A 23,206-nucleotide genomic window follows, 5' to 3' on the forward strand; every position below is an offset into this window, starting at 1 on the left:
TTGACCTAAGCAAGGACCTCTCTCTTAAATCAGTTTTGCATGTTCCTAGTCTTACCTCAAATCTTTTATCTGTTTCAAAACTTACCAAAAATTTGAACTGTAGCATAACCTTTTTTCCTACTCATTGTGTCTTTCAGGACAGATTGATGAGGAGAACGATTGGGAGCGGTCATGAGTATGGAGGCCTCTACTATTTTGATGCAGACATCGGTTCAGCCTTACAAGCATCTACTGCTAGTGGTCCGGAGAATGTGGAGTCAATAGCTAGGTTGCATCTGTGGCATGCTAGGCTAGGTCATTTACCTTTTTCTTCATTGCAAGTGTTGTTTCCCGAATTGTTTAAGGGCATTTCAAGTCAGAGTTTAGTCTGTGAAGTATGCCAAATGTCAAAACAATGTAGAACTGTTTATCCAGTTTCCAGTAATGAAATTCAAGCTCCTTTTGATTTGGTTCATTTTGATGTTTGGGGCCCTTCACCTATTGTTTCTATTGATGGATTTCATTACTTTATCAGTTTTATTGATCACTACTCTCGATGCACATGGATCTACCTGTTAAAAGGACGAGATGAAGTGCCACAGATAACCATGGCATTTTGCAAAATGATTGAAACACAATTTGACAAGAAGATTAAGCAATTCCGATCAGATAATGCTGCTGAATATTTTGAAAAATCCTTGAACTTGTTCATGGAGGATGCTGGCATGCTACATCAATCATCTTGCGCTAATACCCCTCAACAGAATGGGGTTGCTGAGCACAAGAATAGACATTTACTGGACACAACTCGAACCTTACTATTCCACCACAAGGTTCCCAAGCACTACTGGTCTCAAGCAGTACTTACTGCATTATATCTGAAAAATCGGATGCCATCTAAGGTGTTGGGTATGAAAACCCCTTTCTCTGTTCTGTGCCCTACTCTTCCAGACTTTCCTCTTCCTCCTAGGGTCTTTGGTTGTGTATGTTTTATACATGTAAAGGATCCAAAGAAGACCAAGTTGGATCCTAGGGCTACAAAAGGAATCTTTTTGGGGTACTCTCCTACACAAAAGGGTTACAAGTGTTATGATCTTGTCACCAAGAGAAAGTATGTCACCAGAGATGTGGTCTCTTTTGAGTCTCAACCCTACTTTCAGTCTTCCCCGAATCCTCTTCAGGGGGAGACTAGTGGGATGGAAGAGGATTCTCATTCTCCCTTCTTTTTTGTTCCTCTATCTGCCTCGGGCCTTCCATCCTCTCCTTCTACTCCTCCTAGTTGTGGCATCCCTGGTGAACCTAGTAAGGCTCCCACTTTGCTTGCTATCTCTCCTAATACTGCAGATGTTCCTGAGGGCTCTAGTAGGCAATAGAAAGATATAAAAATCACCTACAACAGAAGAAAAAAGGGCTCTCAAACTCATGACAGCAACCAGTTGGACTCGGATCAATCTGTTTTTGCAATCCAAGGTAATCCCAACACACATACTTCTGATTTGGATATTCCTATTGCTCTTCGTAAGTCTATCCGTTCTTGTACTACTTGACACCCCATTGCTGATTTTGTTTCTTACTCACATTTATCTCCATCCTATCACTCCTTTGTGTCTGCTCTTTCTTCTGTTCATGTTCCTTCTAGGTACTCAGAGGCTGTGTCTGACCCAAGGTGGAAAGAAGCTATGAATGAAGAGATGAAAGTTTTAATGAAAGCAAAAACATGGGAATTAGTGGATCTGCCAGAAGGAAAGAGCATTGTCGGGTGCAAGTGGGTGTTCACTGTAAAGCATAGGGAGGACGGGTCCATTGAAAGGTACAAGGCCCGGCTTGTGGCAAAGGGGTTTACTCAAAAAGAAGGGATTGACTACAAAGAAACCTTTGCTCCAGTAGCGAAGCTCAACACAATTCGGGTTTTACTGTCATTAGCAGCAAATTTTTCATGAGAACTCCATCAACTAAATGTGAAGAATGCCTTCCTAAATGGTGATCTTCATGAAGAGGTGTTCATGGACCCTCCACCAGGCTACGACTTTGATAAAAAGGTGTGTAAACTGAGGAAAGCATTATATGGCCTAAAGTAGTCTCCTCGTGCATGGTTTGTGAGGCTTTGTGGGGCCATGAAGAAAGTGGGGTACACTCAGAGTGGTGCAGACCATACCTTGTTTATAAGGAGACAGGATAACAAACTTACAACACTCATTGTTTATGTGGATGATATGGTGATTACTGGGCACCTGGAAGAGATCAAAAGACTAAAGGAGTTTTTAGCCTCTGAATTTGAGATCAAAGACTTGGGCCTTTTGAGATACTTTCTTGGGATTGAAGTTGCTAGGTCAAGAGAGGGGATCTATATATGTCAGCGGAAGTATGTACTTGACCTCCTAGAAGAGACAGGCATGATAGGGTGTAGACCAGCAGATACTCCAATAGAACAGAACCATGGTCTACAGGAATCAGTAGGGGAGGACTACTGTGATAAAGAGAGATACCAAAAATTGGTAGGGAAGCTGATATATCTATCTCTCACTCGACCAGATATTGCTTATGCTGTGCATGTTGTCAGTCAGTTCATGCACTCTCCAAAGATCCCTCATATGAGAGCAGTTGAAAGGATTCTCAAGTACTTGAAGACTTGCCCAGGAAAGGGAATTCTGTTCAGAAAACACAATAAAATTGAAATTGAAGCTTATACTGATGCAGATTGGGCCGGTTCTGCTGGGACAGAAAATCAACTTCAGGATATTGTACATTTGTTGGAGGGAACCTGGTTACATGGCGGAGTAAGAAGCAGAATGTGGTTGCTAGATCAAGTGCGGAGGCTGAATATCGAGCTATGGCTCATGGTGTTGCTGAACTTCTGTGGCTTAGGACCCTTCTTGGTGAGCTTGGCATTAAAGCTGAGGGTCCTCTCAGACTGTATTGTGACAACAAGGCGGCCATCAACATTGCAAATAATCCAGTGCAACATGACAGGACAAAACATATTGAGATTGATCGACATTTTGTTAGAGAGAGAATAGTCTCGGGAGAACTTTGCATTCCTTATACTCCAACCGAGATGCAGATTGCAAATGTGCTGATTAAAGGGTTGGCTGCAACAAAATTCTTGGACCTTCTTGGCAAGCTAAACATGACTGACATCTATGCTTAGCTTGAGGGGGAGTGTTAAGTTGACTGTTGTTATGTATTGTTGGTTCAGCTGATAAGTGTACATGTTAGTTAGTAGTGGGTTTTAAGCTGTTAGGTACTGGGCCTTTGTTATTGGGCCTATTAGTGTTTTAAGCAGTCTGGGTGTCCCATCACTAATCAGGGGCATTCCAGACATTTCATGTAACACTATATTGTAATCTACTATAAATTATAGTACTGTCGACTGGGTTACTCAGTTCGACATTCTCAGCACTTGTTTGTCTTCACCTCTCTTCTACTACTTCAGCTACAATCTTTCAGCAAACAATTTCTTTTTGTTATTTTCTTATTTGTTTGGGTTCAATCAAGACACAAGTCAGTGACATAGTATTGAACCCTTTAGGACTTTAAAACCTGAATTGGTAAGTAAAAAATAACTTGAAGATTTTGTCCAATTGGCACACAAGAACAACCAATAGGACTTCTTCCTAGGACCAAAACAAGGGCTCAACCCTTATGTTTTGTATTTTACTTTCCTTTCTTATTTTTCTACTCATAAACATGTTGGCATTCTATCTATTGATATGGGGTTTATAGTTATTTTATGGTGATTATTAGTTAAAGATCACTACTTGTTACTATAAAACCTAGGAATCTACCCTAGGATTTATATATTTTTTATTTTAAAAAACTCATTGCCAAGACACCCACCTAGGAGGCTAAGTGACAAGGTGCTCCCCTATCACATATTGCAGGCTCACCAAAGAAACAATATTGTATGACCATCTATGTTACCTAGAAATGGCAAAGGCTGGACACAGTATCGGATCAGGAATTTACATTAAAAATTTCAGTATCCGATACAATATGGCACCCTTGTAGAGGTATCTGGGTATCATAGATGGACATGACACAAGTTTCATCATATTATACTGAATTCTGTAATGAAAAGTAAGAAAGAATAAGAAATTCAAACCATTGAGTGGTTGGGCCCATAAGTGTTCATTGCTTGCTCTATTGCAGAACGTATTTCAAGAGCCTGTTGAGTTTCACGGTTGCATTTGATAACACGGGTCTGTTCCTTTGAGTCTGATGATTTTGTCTTTAGATAGAGAATAAGCTTTGAGGGTGGAGATCTCTGGTTGTCTTTCTTTCTGTGTGCCATTTCAATTCTCATGAGGTCATTCCATAAGACATCCCACAATACTGAACATGGATCTCTTGCAGGGTTGAACTTCCTCTGGGCCACAATGTTAGAGGGTTGCTGAAACAAATGGCTGAAAACTTCAGTTGAAGCTCTATCAATTTCTTTCTTTCCTTAACAAAGAAACAATTTAGACCTACTTGCAATAGTATGACTCTTCGATGGGTGACTACACTTATCTTTCCTTTTGGAAGTAAGAAGTGGTCTTCATATGCGTCTGACAAAGCAAATTTCCCCCGAACTTTAAAGAAATCAACTTGAAGAAACAATGTACCAGACTGTGCCAGTTGTAGGATAACCTTCATTGCACAATAACAGAAAGAAGGTTAGAGCTCATTCTTCACTCTTAATATTAATATTTACTTAATTAACAACTATGAATTACACGAGTAAGAGCAGGTGGCCATGCAGTTATATCTCTAGGAGTCATCTCATGGGTGGAGATAAAACAACCATTTAAATTAAAGGAATATGTTCATATAATATCAAAAGTTTCATATTGAAAGAAAAATACAACTTCTGAACAACATTTTTGGCACTAGCTGTTGAATTCTTCTGAAAATATTTGATCTGTTTGTTAGCAGTTTCTCTTGGTTTCAAGTGTATGGAAGAGACGAAATTTCCTACTTTGTTAGAGGGGAGGTTTTATATGTTAAAAATTTGAACTTTTGATAAGAACAATACATGAAAAAACGTTCACATATACAATAACAATCACAATAATTAAGGATCATTAGAAAACTAAACATTGCCAAATTGCAAAATTAAGCCAATGATGCGATTACTGAATATTTAGTACACTATTTTCTGGGTGCTTTTATCTGACACCTTTAGGGGCTTTTACAGTTTTATTTTTCTTCCATTCAAGAAAGATGGAACTACTGGGAAGTGGTTTTGGAGATTCCCACTTGAACCTTGATACCTGTATCATGCAGTAATCAGAACCAGATTTGGCATTCAAAAATATGGATGGGAGTCTGGACCCACTAGAAGGGTGACGTTGCCCATGGAAAGCCATAAGGCAACTCATGCGGACTTTATCAAACACTTCAAACTTGATCTTATGAAAGGTCATAAAGTCAGATTTTTGGAAGATACATGGTGGGGTGGAGCCATGGAACAATTTTCCAACTTCGTGTGAGGAAACAAAAAAAAGGTAATAGTAAATAAATAAAACAATAGATGAACTTGTTGCTTACTCACCTACTGGTGTTTCTTGGGACTTTGAATTTAGGAGGAATTTAAGGGATTTTCATCAACTTAGGGGCCATTTGATAACAACTGAAGTTGCTGAACTGAATGACTTATTTCTTTGTCTTTTTGTGGATATAATAAATAAGTAGTAAAATATTCAAGTTATAGCAACCTATACAATTTCAGCTTCAGCCATTAAGGAGCCCCCAACCTGCTTAAAATCTTATTCACTAAGCAACAAAGCAATAAATTTTTCAGTTCATCAACTTCAGCTGTTATCAAATGGCCCCTTAGAGATGTTTCTTACTTCAAGAGGGTCAAGACAATAGAGTTTGAACTTACAGCCAATTGGACTTCTGTTATCAAAAATCCCCTTAGAGATGTTTCGGCTATCTCTCCTAATCAAAGATGTATGGAATTAGACTGCCAGCACATTGTGGGCTAACTCAGAAATAACTTTGTTGTTGATTCCATCTTTTTGCAAGTTTAAATTGAAACTAACTGGTTAGTAGTAGCAAGTTGAATGCTAATACCTGTCCCTGTGCTTTGTACTCATCATATGGGCGGAGCAAATTATCACCACTAATTACTCGAGGTAGCCTCCTGCGTAGTAGTTGTTCGTCTGATGTTATAGCAGAAGCTATTTTCATTCTCATTGCATTTGCACCTTCAGTAGTTTTTGACAAAAGATCCAGGACCCCACTCACTGGTTGTGCAGCTGCACCTATTAATCCTTTACCAACACCCTGAACAAAACCCTCAACACCAGATGATTTTGCTCCTTCAAGAGGCTTTGTTAAGATGCCAGTGACTCCTCTGAACAATCCTTTGGCTAGGGCCCCACCCCCCTCTCTGATAACATCACCAATGTCCTCCACACCTTTGCTTTCCTGGAAAAATAATGACAAATTAGTAACATCACCAGTTTCTTTCCCACGCAGGGAAATTGGAAGTACTATCCACCTAGAAGTTGATCACGATAAAATGTTTAGCCAAATAATGACAGTGACTTGAAATAGAAGTTTCAACCCAATCAAATGATCATAGACTAGTTTATAATTACAATCCATTGAAATAGAAATTGAAATGGTTACAAATAACAAACATCTAGCAATCTAGTGGCTAAAACTACTAGTTTTCTGGTACCAACACTAGCATGAGTTGCTTGTATATAGTCATTTTGACATGATCTTTCAGTCCAATTTGATGAGGCAAAAAAATGTGTGAATGTATTCTGTTTTGCATTTTTTTTTTGTAGTGGGATTCCAAATTGTTGTCTTTGGGTAGCTTTGTTGACAGTTTGGGACCAGGGGTATTTTCGTCATTTTATAAGTCAGATATTTGGCCAGGGGCAGTTGGGTGCATTTCTGTTGGGTTTTAGCTTGCTGCCGTTGTTACTGTAGCAGAACTGTTCCAGGAGGAGTTATACTTCAGGTTCAGGTCTGAAATCCCTAAAAATCCAATTTGTTTGTTGTTTCAACTTGGTATTTCTTGTGCTTATTGCTATATACTTGAAGTATTGCATGTAATTTGTTTTTCTGTCCACAACAAGTGGTATCAGAGCAAGTTCTTTCCTTGGGTTTGCTTCAAAGTTCATTCCTTCTTGTGTTTTTCTATATTATCATGGCTGCAAGGGGTGGACGTGGTAGGGGTGGTAGAAGACATAGTTTTCAAGGCGCCAAGGCGAGGCTAGGCGACATAGGGGCGCCTTGTTGCCTAGTCGCCTAGGCGATGGATTTTTTTAAGTGAAAAATAAATATCCTAGGTAGTTCCCTAGGTTCCATAACCATATTTCCTTAATAACTATCCATAATTCTCATAAGAAAATTATAAACTTCATGTTTATGTCTAGAAAATTAACATATTTATGAGAAGAAAAAGAAGAAAGAAAAGAAAATTCAATAAACATGGGGATTGAACCCCTATTTTTGTTATAGGAAAAGAAGAAAAGAAAAGGTGGAAAAGAAGAAAAGAAAAGAAGAAGTCTTTGAGGGTTCAATACAGCAGTTAGCAACGTTTGTGTTGATTAAACCCTAACAAATAAGAAAATAATAAAAAGAAATTAGTTTATAAACACAAAAAATGAATATTTTTGTTTAATAATGTCTATTTTATAATTACAATCTCAAAAAAGTAACAATATAAAAGTATTTTATAAGACAGTAAACAAAAACTGCTAGGCGACTGGCTCACAAGCCTTTTCAAAGCAAATCTGAAGAGTGGATACCATCAAATTCGTATCCAAGAGGGGGATGAGTGGAAGATTGCATTCAAGACTAAGAAAGGTCTTTATGAATGGCTGGTTAAGCCATTGGATTGTTTAATGCTCCTAGCACATTTATGAGGTTCATGAGCCAAGTTTTAAGGCCATTTATGGGGAAGTTCGTGGTACTTTATTTTGATGACATACCCACAACAAAGATCATGACAGCCACTTAGAACATTTGAGAACAATCTTAGAAGCCTTGAGACAAAATCAGCTATATATAAATTTGAAGAAGTTAATTTTATGACCGATTGGTTGGTGTTTTTGGGGTATGTTGTTTCAGCCAAGGGGATTGAGATGGATAAAGAAAAAGTTCAAGCTATTCAAGAGTGTCCAACACCAAAGACCTTATCTGAAATTGGTAATTTCCATGGCTAGCAACATTTTATCGTTGGTTAATAAAGAATTTCAGCACTGTTGTGGCACCCATTACTGAATGCTTGAAAGGAGGTGAGTTTACTTGGACTCCCGCAGCTGAGAAAAGCTTCCAAGAGCTAAAGATGAGGATGGCGAAGGCTCTGGTATTGGCTTTACCTGATTTTAACAAGCTCTTTGAAGTTGAATGTGATGCATCCCATGTTGGGATTGGAGCTGTCCTTAGCCAAGAAGGCCGTCCAGTTGCTTACTTTAGTGAGAAACTCAATGATGCTAGAAGGAGGTATTCCACATATGATGTTGAGTTTTATGCCATTGTGCAAGCGCTGAAGTTTTAGAAGCACTATCTTATCCAACGGGCGTTTGTATTGTATTCAGACCATGAAGCATTGAAGCACCTTAACTCCCAACAGAAGATAAAAAGAAGATATGCTAAATGGGTTGACTTTTTACAAGAATATAATTTTGTTTTGAAGCATAACGCTAGACAACAAAACCGGGTAGCTGATGCTCTTAGTAGGAGAGTTCACTTGGTGTCAACAATGTCTACTAATGTTGTGGGATTCAGCTCCATCAAAGACCAATACCAAGATTACCCTTATTTTGGCCCTATTTGTAGAAGCTATACAACAGGTGACAAGGATATTCGAGCCAAGTTTGTGTGGAATGATGGTTACTTATTCATGGGCAATAGGTTATGTATTCCATTAGGATCCTTGAAGGCAAACTCATTACTGATTTTCATTACAAGGGACATTATGGTTGCAAGAATACACTTGAAATGGTTTCCAAAAGGTACTTTTGGCCAATGCTACAAAGGGAAGTGTTCTATTATGTTGATAGATGTCACAAGTGCCAAACATCTAAGGGGCAGCATTAAAATACATGTTTGTATCTTCCCTTACCCATACCAGAAGAACCATGGACTGATATTACTATGGATTTTGTGTTGGGGTTGCCAAGAACAGCTAGGGGTAATGACTCTATTTTTGTTGTGGTTGATCGTTTCACTAAAATGACCCACTCTATTGGTTGCCAAAAGACTTCTGATGCTTCTCATGTAGCTAACTTGTTTTTCAAAGAAGTTGTTCGGTTGCATGGATTGCCAAGATCTATCACATCAGATCGTGACACAAGATTCCTCAGCCACTTTTGAAGAACTTTATGAAAGCATATGGGTACTACCCTACAATATAGCAGTACATTTCACCCACAAACCGATGGACAAACTGAAGTGGTTAATCGAAGCTTAGGCAACTTGTTGAAGAGCCTAGTTGGAGACTACTTAAGGCAATGGGATCTTATCCTACCACAAGCTGAATTTGCCTTCAATGATTCAGTTAATAGATCTACAGGGAAGACTCCTTTTGACATTGTCTACGATCGGTCACCTAAAAGTGTTGTTGATCTAGCTCCTATAACAGGGTTGCAACGAGTGAGTGATGATGCCAAAGCTTTATCTGAATCCATTCGAGAGATTCAAGAGAATGTACGACAAAAGCTGAAAGAAAGCAACCAAAGGTATAAAGAAGCTAAGGATAAGCATCTCTGGATGAAAGAGTTTCATGAGGGCGATCTAGTCATGGTTTATTTGCGGCCAAAGAGGTTTCCTATTGGGACCTACCGTAAGTTGAAGCAGAAAAAGATTGGTCCATGTCAAGTGTTAGAATGTTAGAGTTATGTTCGGCTGATAAGTGTTCTTATTAGCCCATTCTTATGTTTAACTTATCTTGTAACTGGGCTTGTGTTAATGGGCCAAATCCTGTTTAATGATTTAAGTCATCTGGGTGTCCCATCACTAATCAAGGGCATCCCAGTAATTTCTTGTACCTTGTACTATATTCATCTATAAATAAAGAACTGGTCGACTGGCTAGTACAGTTCGACATTCTATTCTTTTCTGTCATTCTCTTTTCTTTCTTGCTACTTCGAGTATAGCACTTCAGATTACATGGTATCAGAGCATTAGCTCCTTCCTGGTTTCAGCAGGCGCACTCTCTTCTCTTGCTGTCTTTTCATCTTCTCTCTTCCTTTTCTGGGTTGTTGAAGTGAAGACCTAGGAGTGTAAGAGAGTAAAGCAAGTTCGAACCTAGGGTTTCTCTTGGTTGTAGGACTCAAGAGAAGTAAGACCCAGAAGTAGATGTCCTACTAGATTATCTCCAGCAAAGAGTAGCTATTGGGCTACTAAGAGATGTCTGTATAGGACAGACCTAGTTGAGGACTGATTTCAGCAGTCCTAGCACTAGCCGAAAGAAGGAGAGCTTCCTCTACAGTTGCAGCTTCATGCTCCAGCAAGACTTGCGCAGAACAAGTGGTAAAGACTTAGCCTTCTCTACAGTTGCAGCTTCGTGCCCCAGCAAGACTTGGGCAGAACTGTGGTAACTTCAGTTACAGATTCTCTTCAGGTTGGTTATCAGTCCTACTTTGTGAACTTCAGTTACTGCACTGCACAGTTACTTCAAGTTGCACAACAAGCCCTAACTGAAGTAACTTCAGTTACTAGCACTGTGAACTGGTTCAGCTACAGCCCTGTACTTGCTACTTCGGCCAGTCCTAAACAGCACTGTGAACTGGTTCAGTTAGCAGCCCTGTACTTGCTACTTCGGTTATCAGTACTGAACTGGTTCAGTACCCGAACTGTGAACACTTCTACCAGCACGGTGAACACTGTAACCACTTCGGCCAGTCCTAAACAGAATCAACTACAGCACTGTGAACAACTCCTGGACTGAAGTCAAGATGTCCTCACTATCCGGTGAAGTTTCCTCTAGAGATAACAGACCTGTTACAAGGTCCTCAAACCTGGAAAACCCTAATCTGCACAGCTTGCAGATTACAAGTGTGCTGCTAGATGAGTATAACTTCAGAGAGTGGTCTGTCTCAGCAATGCTGTTCATTACCTCTTGTGACCTCACAGGCTATTTGGATGGAGACAAGAAACAACCAGAAATTGGCAGTCCTGAATACACCGTGTGGCGTAAGGAAAATGCCACAGTCATGTCTTGGTTGCTGGCCTCTATGACTCCTAGGGTGGCCAGAACTGTTCATCACTTCCCCACAGCTGCTAAAATTTGGGAGAAAGTATCTAAGACATATGGCCAGAAAAAGAACAATGCTAGAATTTATAGGCTGAACCAAGACATTGCAGCCCTAAGGCAAGGAGACATGTCCGTGGAAACCTACTTTGCAACATTGGAAGGCCTCTGGGAAGAGCTTGACCACCATTTGATTTGGGATTGGGAAAATGCTAATGATAAGGAGAGGCATGATAAGCAGATTGAGGAGGGCAGAGCCTTCAAGTTTCTAGCGGGTCTTGACCCTGTATATGAAGCTATAAGGTCACAGATTCTAGGGAGAGATGAATTACCTGAGCTTCACCATGTCTACTACCTGGTGAGGAATGAAGAAGTAAGGAGAAAGGAGATGCAAGTTGACTCCCAGACACAGTCAACAGAACAACCTGGAGAACATTCAGCCTTAGTCTCCACTAAGGGGAATAGATTTTCAGACAAGAAGTCTCTCAAGTGTACACACTGTGGTGGTGAGAAACACACAAAGGAGAAATGTTGGGTCCTGTACCCTCATCTGAAGCCAGCTGCTCTGAGAAAGGACAAAAGGCAACAGAAGGGCCACACAGCAAGTGGGAATCTTGCCACCAACAACAGTAGTGACAACTCACAGAGTATTCAGACAGTGTCATCTTCCACCGCAAAGCAGGCTGCCGACTCCTCTGGACCAAGTACTTTGGGCTTCACAGCTAGTGAGGTAGAGGTTCTCAGTCGGGCATTAGCCCGTCTGAAGAACAATTCTTTAGCTTCCACCTCTCTTGCCAAATCAGGTACAGCCTCTGCATTTAGTGCATCTAGTTCCATTAATTCTACCTCTTGGGTGATTGATTCCGGAGCCACTGACCATATGACACAAATGTCCTCCTTATTCTCCACATATCATTTGTTGTCTGGCCAGGATAAGATGAGAGTAGCTGATGGGTCCCTCTCCACCATCTCTGGAAAGGGGGTGGTTGACCTAAGCAAGGATCTCTCTCTTAAATCAGTCCTACATGTTCCTAGTCTTACCTCAAATCTGTTGTCTGTTTCAAAGCTTACAAAAAACTTGGACTGCAGTATAACTTTCTTTCCTTCTCATTGTGTCTTCCAGGACAGATTGACGAGGAAAACGATTGGGAGTGGTCATGAGTATGGGGGCCTCTACTACTTTGATGAAGATGTCAGCTCAGCCATGCAAGCTTCTACTACTAGTCCGGAGAGTGTGGAGTCAATAGCTAGGCTGCACTTGTGGCATGCTAGGCTAGGTCATTTCTCCTTTTCTTCCTTAGCAATGTTGTTTCCCGAATTATGTAAGGGCATTTCGAGTCAGAGTTTAATTTGTGATGTGTGTCAAATGTCAAAACAATGTATCCAATTTCTAGTAATGAAATTCAAGCCCCTTTTGACTTGGTTCATTCTGATGTTTGGGGTCCTTCACCCATTGTTTCCATTGATGGCTTCCGTTACTTCATCAGTTTTATTGACCATTATTCTCGGTGCACTTGGATTTATCTGTTGAAAGGACGTGAAGAAGTTCCCCGGATAACTATGATGTTTTGCAAGATGGTTGAAACACAATTTGATAAAAAGATCAAGCAATTCCGTTCAGACAATGCAGCTGAATACTTTGAAAGATCCCTGAACTCATTCATGGAAGATGCAGGCATGTTACATCAATCATCGTGTGCTTACACCCCTCAGCAAAATGGGGTCGCTGAGCGCAAGAACAGACATCTATTGGAGACAGCTCGAGCCCTTCTTTTCCAGCACAATGTGCCCAAGCAATATTGGTCTCAAGCTGTTCTCACTGCATCATACCTGATAAATCGGATGCCATCTAAGGTACTGGGTATGAAGACCCCTTTCTCTGTTTTGTGTCCCACTCTTCCAGAATTTCCTATTCCCCCGCGGGTTTTTGGTTGTACATGCTTCATACATGTGAAAGATCCAAAGAAGACCAAGCTGGATCCTAAGGCTACAAAGGGAATATTTTTGGGGTACTCTCCTACGCAGAAGGGGTATAAGTGTTATGATCCTGTCTCCAAGAAAAAATGTCACCAGGGATGCAGCCTTTTTTGAGTCTCAATCCTATTTCGGGTCTTCTCAGAATCCTCTTCAGGGGGAGAGTAGTGGGTTGGAAGAGGATTCTCATTCTCCCTTCTTTTTTGTTCCCATTTCAGCACCTTCCACTACTACTAGCTATAACATTCCGGGTCAACCTAGTGAGACTTCCACTGTGCCAGTTGCTTCTCCAGATTCAGCTGATACTTTTGAAGGTTCCAGTAAACAAGAGAAAGAGATACTTACATACAGTAGAAGGAAGAAGGCCCCTCAACCTCATGATTGCAACCAGTTGAACTCAGATCAATCTGTCTCTGCAATCCAAGGTAATTCTGATTCACTCAATTCAGATTTGGATCTTCCTATTGCTCTCCGTAAGCCTGTTCGTTCTTCTACCACTCGGCATCCCATAGCCGATTATGTTTTTTACTCACACTTATCCCTTGCCTATCATTCCTTTGTGTTTGCTCTTTCCTCTGTATGTGTCCCTTCCAGGTATTCAGAGGCGGCATCTGATCCAAGGTGGAAAGAAGCCATGAATGAGGAGATGAAAGCCCTAATGAAAGCAAGGACATGGGAATTGGTGGACCTGCCAGAAGGGAAAGGCACTGTTGGGTGCAAGTGGGTATTCACAGTAAAGCACAGGGAAGATGGGTCAGTTGAGAGGTACAAGGCCAGACTCGTGGCAAAGGGATTTACACAAAAGGAAGGAATTGACTACAAGGAAACCTTTGCCCCAGTAGCAAAGCTCAACACAATCAGGGTTCTACTGTCACTAGCAGCAAAATTCTCTTGGGAACTTCATCAGCTGAATGTGAAGAATGCCTTCCTAAATGGTGATCTTCATGAAGAGGTGTTCATGGAACCCCCACCTGGATATGATGTTGGAAAGAAGGTATGTAAACTAAGGAAAGCATTATATGGTTTGAAGCAATCTCCCCGGGCATGGTTTGAGAGACTTTGTTTGGCCATGAAGAAAGTAGGGTACACTCAGAGCAGTGCAGATCATACATTGTTTACAAGGAGATAGGATGACAAACTTACAGCACTCATTGTGTATGTGGATGATATGGTGATTACTGGAAATGATGTGAGAGAGATGAAGAGGCTGAAGGAGTTCTTAGCTTCAGAATTTGAGATCAAAGACCTGGGAAATCTGAGATACTTTCTTGGAATTGAAGTTGCTAAATCAAGAAAAGGAATCTACATATGTCAAAGAAAGTATGTGCTAGATCTCCTAGAGGAAACATGCATGATGGGGTGCAGGCCAGCAGACACTCCAATAGAACCAAGCCATGGATTACAAGAATCAATGGGTGAGGAATACTGTGATAAGGAAAGGTACCAAAAATTGGTAGGAAAACTGATATACTTATCCCTTACTCGGCCAGACATTGCCTATGCAGTACATGTTGTCAGTCAATTCATGCACTCACCAAAGACCCCTCATATGAGAGCAGTGGAAAGAATCCTCAGATACTTGAAGACTTGCCCAGGGAAAGGAATTTTATTCAGAAAAAACAGCAGACTTGAAATTGAAGCCTACACTGATGCTGATTGGGCTGGGTCTGTTGGAGACAGAAAATCAACCTCAGGTTACTATACATTCTTGGGAGGAAACCTAGTCACATGGCGCAATAAGAAGCAGAATGTTGTGGCTAGATCAAGTGCAGAAACAGAATACCGAGCTATGGCACACGGGGTTGCTGAACTCTTATGGCTCAGGACTCTCCTTAATGAGCTTGGTATCAACAGAGATAGTCCTCTCAAGCTGTACTGTGATAATAAAGCTGCTATCAACATTGCCAACAATCCTGTGCAGCATGATAGGACAAAACATATTGAAATTGATCGACACTTTGTCAGAGAGAGAATTATTTCAGGAGAACTCTGTGTGCCTTATACTCCATCAGAGATGCAGATTGCAGATGTATTAACTAAAGGGCTGGCATCAACGATGTTCAGGGACATACTTGGCAAGCTAAACATGATTGATATCTATGCTTAGCTTGAGGGGGAGTGTTAGAATGTTAGAGTTATGTTCGGCTGATAAGTGTTCTTATTAGCCCATTCTTATGTTTAACTTATCTTGTAACTGGGCTTGTGTTAATGGGCCTAATCCTGTTTAATGATTTAAGTCATCTGGGTGTCCCATCACTAATCAGGGGCATCCCAGTAATTTCTTGTACCTTGTACTATATTCATCTATAAATAAAGAACTGGTCGACTGGCTAGTACAGTTCGACATTCTATTCTTTTCTGTCATTCTCTTTTCTTTCTTGCTACTTCGAGTATAGCACTTCAGATTACATCAAGTGCTGAGACAATTTGGTGACAATGCATATGAAATTAAGCTACCAGCTGATTTGTCCATTTCACCCATTTTTAATGTAGCAGACCTCTTTGATTACCATGAGGATCTAGAACCAACAACAAAGGGTGGGCAAGGACAAGCACAAAGGGCCAATAGTTCTAATGAGTTTGAAAACGTAGAGGGCGCAGAAGATGTTTGAGTCATCAACACTCGAAATGGAACCTATTTTAGGTTCTTGGTCAAGTGGGAAGGGAAACCATCAATTGATAACTCTTGGATTAGTGAAGAGGAGTTTATGAGGCTAGATGAAAACATGTGCAAGGCCTGCTAAAATTGCTACGTGCACGGGGCCGAGCTCTTTTTAACCCGACGAGAATGATGAGGCAAATAAGTGTGAATGTATTCTGTTTTGCATGTTTCTTTTTGTAGTGGGATTCCAAATTGTTGTCTTTGGGTAGCTTTGTTGATAGTTAGGGACCAGGGGTATTTTCGTCATTTTATAAGTCAGATATTTGGTCAAGGGCAGTTGGGTGTATTTCTGTTGGGTTTTGGTCTCTTGGGTCTTTTTGTAACAAAAGTTATCTTTTGAGGGCTCATTTGAAGTTAGCTTTGTTCTTAAGTAGTTGCTTGTGAGAGGGAAGCATTCTAGGGGCTTATGTGTGAATATTTTAATTGGCTTGTCCAGCAAGGCAGTGGGTCTTATAAAAGAGAAGGGGGCTGTTTCTATAGGGGTCTTTTGGTTCTTTCTCTCTTGTTTGATCTGTAGCTCAGCCCCGGATAGGGTTATCAAGCATTGGGAGCATAGGTTTTGAGGAGTTGACCCATTTTGGCACCTTCCAATCCTTCCATCACTGTGTGTCCATGCGGGAGGCCAGCTTGCTGCCATTGTTACTGTAGAGGAACTGTTCTAGGAGGAGTTTTACTTCAGGTTCAGGTCTGAAATCCCTAAAAATCCAACTTGTTTGTTGTTTCAACTTGGTATTTCTTGTGCTTATTGCTGTATACTTGAAGTATTGCATGTAATTTGTTTTTCTGACCACATCACAATTGGTGCTCAATAGTTGTACTAGGTAAATTACAGTTAAAGTTTGTATTGAAAGGACCAGCAAATAGAAAATGGTTAGAACCTGTCTCTGCCTGCTTTGGATGAATTTCTTATCCATTGATAGAGCTGCAACACCTTTGCTCATATGTCCAAGTGCACTGCTTGCATTACCAAGTATATCAACACCTGATATCAGTTGAAGAGGCTGACCAAGAAGATCCTTCTGAATGTTCGAAATAGCAGAGCTAATAAGAGAACTCTGCCTCGTGCATACAACTTCACTAAACCTCTGATTAATCCTGATCTGATGAAAACAGATCAAAACAAGTTAAGGCAAAACATCTATTCTATCCTCCAATGTTTGATGTTATCTTACAAAACAAATTAAAGCATGATCTGCAATTTTGATATGGATGGACATTTCTTCATGTAGAGATGGGGAAATTTTGGGGATACTTCGCTAATTTCACCAAAGAATCAATAGAAGTAGTATAGTTACATGTTTAAGGCTAAAATAACCATGGTGAATAACTGTATAAATCAAATAAGAAACGATTAGGAGACTTGCTTTGGTATCTTTCTCCGCTAAACTTTTAGTCTTTCAGCCATCTTCTCTTTATTATGTATGTCATTTACTTGCCATTATGGCTGTTTTCTTTTTTGTTTTTATGCATTTTGATTAGATGGGAATCCTTTGTTGTACTTGTGTCTTGTGTGTGTGTTTTTCTTTTTTCTTTTAGAAATATTGTGATTTAGTAAGTGAATCATATAAGAATAGTAAGCTAATAATCTAATCACCAGATCTCCATTTGTCCTTTTCCTAAAAGATATTTAAAAAATTATGATGATTTTAGTGAAATGTAAAGAATTTTTTATGGTATTCTTAAAATTTAAACCTTAAATGTATAGTATATAAATGAAACTTGAAATATTGATACACATAGGCAATATATTGGAGATATTAGAAAAAAAAAGGTTTTTGGAAAATTTTGTATTGCCTCCTAGAAAAATGGGGAGATTCCATGGAAAAATTGCCAAATCTCGCCAATATTGTTAACTGTGATATAAGATATGTTGAAGATTGATAACATAGCAATGAATGGTCGTATTCATCCAGTTGGGTCAATAATAGCCTGACTCCAAAGCGATCTCTTAGGTAAGATGCATCATGTAGAGCTCCAACCTGACACAAATATCCACTTGTTTTTGCGTGGGCCTGAAAGAAGGTTCTTTAGGTCCACCCAATGGGTGCCTAAGATATCCTTAGAAGAATTTTTAACTGTGATATAAGATATGTTGAAGATTGATAACATAGCAATGAATGGTCGTATTCATCCAGTTGGGTCAATAATAGCCTGACTCCAAAGCGATCTCTTAGGTAAGATGCATCATGTAGAGCTCCAACTGACACAAATATCCACTTGTTTTTGCATGGGCCTGAAAGAAAGTTCTTTAGGTCCACCCAATGGGTGCCTAAGATATCCTTAGAAGAATTTTTGAAGATTAAATGTCTAAATGAAGTCAGATGCTTCAACAAATACAAAACAATATAAGAAAAATTCAGGACATACAGGCATATTCTCAGTGTTACCCAATGCAGTCATCAAAGATGACCAAAACCCAAGGACACCCTTTGGCCGCTGAGTTGGTGACATAGCCATTGATACCTTGAACCGGATTTCTGAGATGTTTAATATCCTGCTTGTCCAGAAGATATTTTGATTCTTAGAATTCTAAAGAAAGAACATTCTGAAAAAGTAAAAAAAATGTCATCTGGAAAATTAAAATTGGATTTCTTTGCTGTATACCCTATTTGTATAATTGGATCAACTGACACAGCAGTTGTTTGACTGCCAAATAATCTACTTGTGTTAACTTGCTGGATCATTTCATGAATGCGCCATATGATGGGTTCGTGGATGTTTATCAAAAATGCTGATTTGTCAGGAACCTGCTAGATAAAAGAAATTGAAAATCAAAATCAATAAAAAACGAAAAAATAGAAAACAAAGTTCCTGCAAAGAAAAACATTAAACTGAGAAAAGGAGAACAGTCCATACATGGAGACCGATATATGGATACACACATAAATCTAGTAAACCATTTGATTGCGTTGTCATAGACAATTTTAATATGTAATCAATTTGTTCCCCAACTCTTTGTGGCCTGAAGAGAACAGGCATTTGTGTCAATGGCAATTGGTTATCCACTTGGATTGTTTGCATCCGTAACTTGATCCTGACATATAATGGATGTAAAACAAGGCTCATGGGTATTAAACACCATCATAGGTTCAGAAAATTTGATCAATTCTTTCCAAAAGATAACTTTGTAAAGACTGACAAGTACTTGTTGAAGGAAATTATACCTACTGATTCCAGAGCCCAAGCCACTCGAATGTGACAGCAGAAGATTCTGTATAGAAAGATAAAGTATCTCCTCAGGTGTGTGATCAATAATAGATAAGCCTAGCTCTGCAAGCTCAACAAGAAAATGAAATTCACAATCTGTATTAGAAATTGGTTGTTGATGTAGTGAATCATTTCTGGTTAGTTGCGGCAAATGTAATGAACTTCTAGGAACAGTTGCAGAGGTGTCATCTTCTGGCATCCAATCGCTAATCTTAATCACATTGATTTTCTCTTCTTTCAGGACAGTAACACGTAAAGCCCTAACAGGTCCCCCCGCAACATGAATGGGCTGGTAGTCAAAAATCTGATCAATATTATACTTCTCTGTTTTTAAGGGGTCATTTCCATCCACCATGAGTTCCAATAATCGTCTTCTACCAATATCTTCCCAAAGAAATGAAGCTGCTGCATTAGGAAGAAGCGTCCACCAAAAATCACTAGTACTATCAACTTGTCGATAACGTACAGGTAAAAACATAGAACGGTTCTCGATCCTGTTAAGAATAATTAAAGGTTATTTACAAATGGAGGAAATAAAACTGGAACAAGCATGGCCAATTAGTGAAAAAAACAGAAGTGACATTATCATGTTAAACTTTTATTATCACTTACAACTAATTAAATGTCTGTTGAGTTTATGCATAATAATCTAAACAAAATGAACTCATGAAAATATTAATGGATTGAATTGATTGCAACTCACAGATTGGGATGTGATGGGAACTATGCATATGACATTGCGTTATCACATTGAGCTTCCTAATGGAGCACTCATCTGGTGCGTCCATCACACATGCAAATTGGCAATTAACCTCATCACTATCTATCCTATTGCATTTCCACTAGACTTAGGAAGGGGTGTAGTAACTCATGCCCTCACATGCGCACGTCAGGAAAGGACAAGAGCCCAAGTATTGAGGTAATGACATGGAAACATGGTGACACTCGAATTAGTCTAGATGGTTCATATTAGATAGCTTTGTAACAAACTCGGGAAAGGAACATTCTGGAAGGGAAAAGGCTTCCAGGAAAGCTATAAATAAGGTCCCTTGAGAGGATCTGGACGATCATTTTTTCACACTCAGAGATCATGTGAACCCCGAAGGTTATTACTTCTCGCCTCTAGAGACTCCTCCCGCCAGAGCCCTCTTAGATTTCAGATCTGAGACCTGAAGCCTCACTCTCTGCAACCCTTTTATTCTCTCAACAACCATCATTGCCCAGACGTCTGCCATCTTTCAGGCGGATCTCCACAGTGCCAAACCCTACTTGCCTACAACTCCAAGTATGAAAAGGATGCAAGGAATATGATATGCATAAAGTCTTCTGTGTAACTATATAGGACAGACTAACTATTAACTTTGCTTATCATTGTCATGAGCTGAATTGAACTGATTGTTCAACCTAATTGGATCAACCTTGTTGATGTCTGGTACAGATTTTTAAAATGTTAATTCATTTCAATATGGAGATTCTAATCACTTTTCCGTCCACAAACTGAGAAAATTGAATAATTAATACATTAATACTAACCTGTAAGGGCTTGGAAATGATGGTCGGAAAATAACTTCATAGCGTGAGCCTTTTGCTCCACTTCGTACTTCTACACTTAGATACATCTGGTCACTTCCTACATTGTTCTTCAAGGAGACACACATGACACCTTCACTTCCAATGCTAAATGGTGTACTCCATCTGTATCCATCCACCCGCAACTGAAATCAAGGCCAAACAGCAGCCATAGTCAAGGTTTAAAGTATCGGAAAGGAAATTTTAAGAAACGTATTGGGATACGCTTTGGATACAAATAGATATGGGCGAAAAACCAAGATACACATGGATATGTTAAGAAACTCAAATAAATCCTAAAAAATAAGTTATTTAAACATAAAAACCTTACTTTAATGGTTTACATGAAGTTTGAAAAATCGGGACATAATCGGTAATTGTTGAAAATTGATGGAAAACTAAAATAACTGAAACATTTTTGGAGGAAATAAGGAAATAAGTGAAACATGATTTGTTAACATTTATGCTCTGTTTGATTCCTCATAAAATAAGTGAAACATTTTTGGAGGAAATTCTTTGGCTCCTTAGGAAATAAGCAAGAGAGATAAAGTTTAATATTTTAAATCGCAAGACACCTCAATTTTTGGTACACTAAAACAGTGTTATTTGTTTGGAATATTTTCCAAAGAAATTGTTTGGTTTCTATAAAGCTACGCAATTTTTTTATCCAAAAATAAAAAGCGAAGCTACTCAACTTTTGTTTTAGTAAGGAAATCCATTTTCCCTAATTTATTTATTTATTCCTTCTCAACTTTTTTCTTATCATTTCTTTGCAACCAAATGCAACTAAGGGAATGTAAGAACCCAGTCTGACTGAATACAAGGGTGACTTGCACTAACCTTTAACATTTCATCTTTGGCTGTAGATTTCCATTGAAATGGCTTTGGAGGATCAGTTGGATGAGCGTACTGTATCGACTGGGTCTCACATTGCTGTAAAGATAGACTCTGACCAGTCCTATTGAAAAATAATGTGTGTGGTTGAAAATGAATGACCTGCAAATAAACATATTTTAGCAATTGATATATCAGAAAATAAAAGGAGATTGCAGTAATCATTGAAAAAGTTAACAACTTATTATACTTGCTGTATGAAAACAACAATTTAATTGTATAAGGGTAGGGTACAAACATCATTGGTAAATATATGTATAACTAGTAAAAGTGTACGTGTGTTGCACGTGGTAATATCGAATGATGATGATGATAATAGTCAGCAACCAAATGACCTTACTAGTTGAATCATTAACCTATTTAACCAGGAAAATAGACTATGATTAAGACATTAATTCATTTTTTTTCTTTGTATTTTAACCATTTCTATCTTTACTAACAATAATTCTTATTTTTCAAACATATTTTTGTTTAATCTGAAGAATATATAATATTAATGCATGTTCAATTTTTTCTATAAAATTTATATTTTTATTTATTATTATTTAATTTATGAGATAATAAAAATTACTTATTTACCAAGAGGAAATGTAATTCCAATACATTGTTTGAATATTGTGGTCAAATCAATTATATATATATATCATTTATATATAATATATGTTATTTGTTATTTATTTATAAATATGTTATTTATATTGCATTATTGTAAACTTCTTATATGATGAAAATAATTGAAAAATACTTGTATTTTTTGTTTTTCTTTAATAATTTATGATTTTTTCAAATTAAATCGGATCATATTAGATTCAGATATCCAACATCTTGATCGGATTCAGATTTGAATCAATATTTATGAGATCCGATAAGATCTTCGGATCAAATCAAATTTAATCCCTACCAAAACACTTGCTTACAATGACCTAACTAACTAAACCATTGAAGCATTTGATATGGTTAGTGGGGTCATGTGTTAGACATTAATGCTCTATATTTTAGACATTAATGAAAATAATTCTCATTAATCACAATTTTTTATATGATGAATATATAATATTATAGAATGTACCCACAATGATCTATAAATTTCTACATTCTCTAGAATTTTATGTATTTTATTATTTAATAATAGCAACATGTGTTGATCCATTTGACATGGATAATTGAACTACTAACCCACCACTTGGATGGAAAAACCATTTTTCTGTTTTGGTTGGTTTTAAATCATTTATTACATTTTCATCATCAATAAAAGTAATTCTTATTTTCACATTTATTTTTGCACGTGGCAGTATCAAAGGATGATGATGATGATAATCAGCAACCAAATGACCTTACTGGTTGAACCCTTAACCTATTCAACTAAGAAAATGAACTATGATTAAGACATTAATTCATTTTTTTCTTTGTATTTTAGCCATTTCTATCTTTACTAACAATAATTCTTATTTTTTCAAAAATATTTTAGTTTAATATGAAGAATATATAATATTAATGTATGTTCAACTATTTTATAAAATTTATAAAAAAATCTTTATTTTTTTTATTATTTAATTTATGAGATAGTAAAAAATACATATTTACCAAGAGGAAATACAATTCCAATATATTGTTTGAACATTGGTTTTTAATATTGTGGTCAAATCAATTATTTATATATATAGTATTTATATATAATATATATGTTATATATTATTTATTTATAAATATGTTATTTATAT

General features: G+C 38.2%; 1 protein-coding gene across 4 annotated transcripts in view; it reads right to left on the reverse strand.

The window, feature by feature from the left end:
• The window catches only part of LOC104604129 (uncharacterized), a 195,640-nt gene that overhangs the window by 29,362 nt on the left and 143,072 nt on the right, over positions 1-23,206 (reverse strand). For all 4 annotated transcript variants that reach the window (XM_010268361.3, XM_010268362.3, XM_088899453.1 and 1 more), the window contains 10 exons: positions 21,432-21,587; positions 20,556-20,737; positions 18,980-19,516; positions 18,672-18,849; positions 18,420-18,562; positions 18,183-18,309; positions 16,694-16,915; positions 6,037-6,393; positions 4,450-4,608; positions 4,082-4,369 (listed from right to left, as the gene is read on the reverse strand). In XM_010268361.3, coding sequence (XP_010266663.1) covers positions 4,082-4,369; positions 4,450-4,608; positions 6,037-6,393; positions 16,694-16,915; positions 18,183-18,309; positions 18,420-18,562; positions 18,672-18,849; positions 18,980-19,516; positions 20,556-20,737; positions 21,432-21,587 — 2,349 coding nt within the window. The remainder of the gene's footprint in view (positions 1-4,081; positions 4,370-4,449; positions 4,609-6,036; positions 6,394-16,693; positions 16,916-18,182; positions 18,310-18,419; positions 18,563-18,671; positions 18,850-18,979; positions 19,517-20,555; positions 20,738-21,431; positions 21,588-23,206) is intronic.

Source organism: Nelumbo nucifera, chromosome 2, assembly GCF_055504915.1.
Source record: "Nelumbo nucifera cultivar China Antique chromosome 2, China Antique-T2T, whole genome shotgun sequence".
NCBI classification, from domain to species: Eukaryota; Viridiplantae; Streptophyta; class Magnoliopsida; order Proteales; family Nelumbonaceae; genus Nelumbo; species Nelumbo nucifera.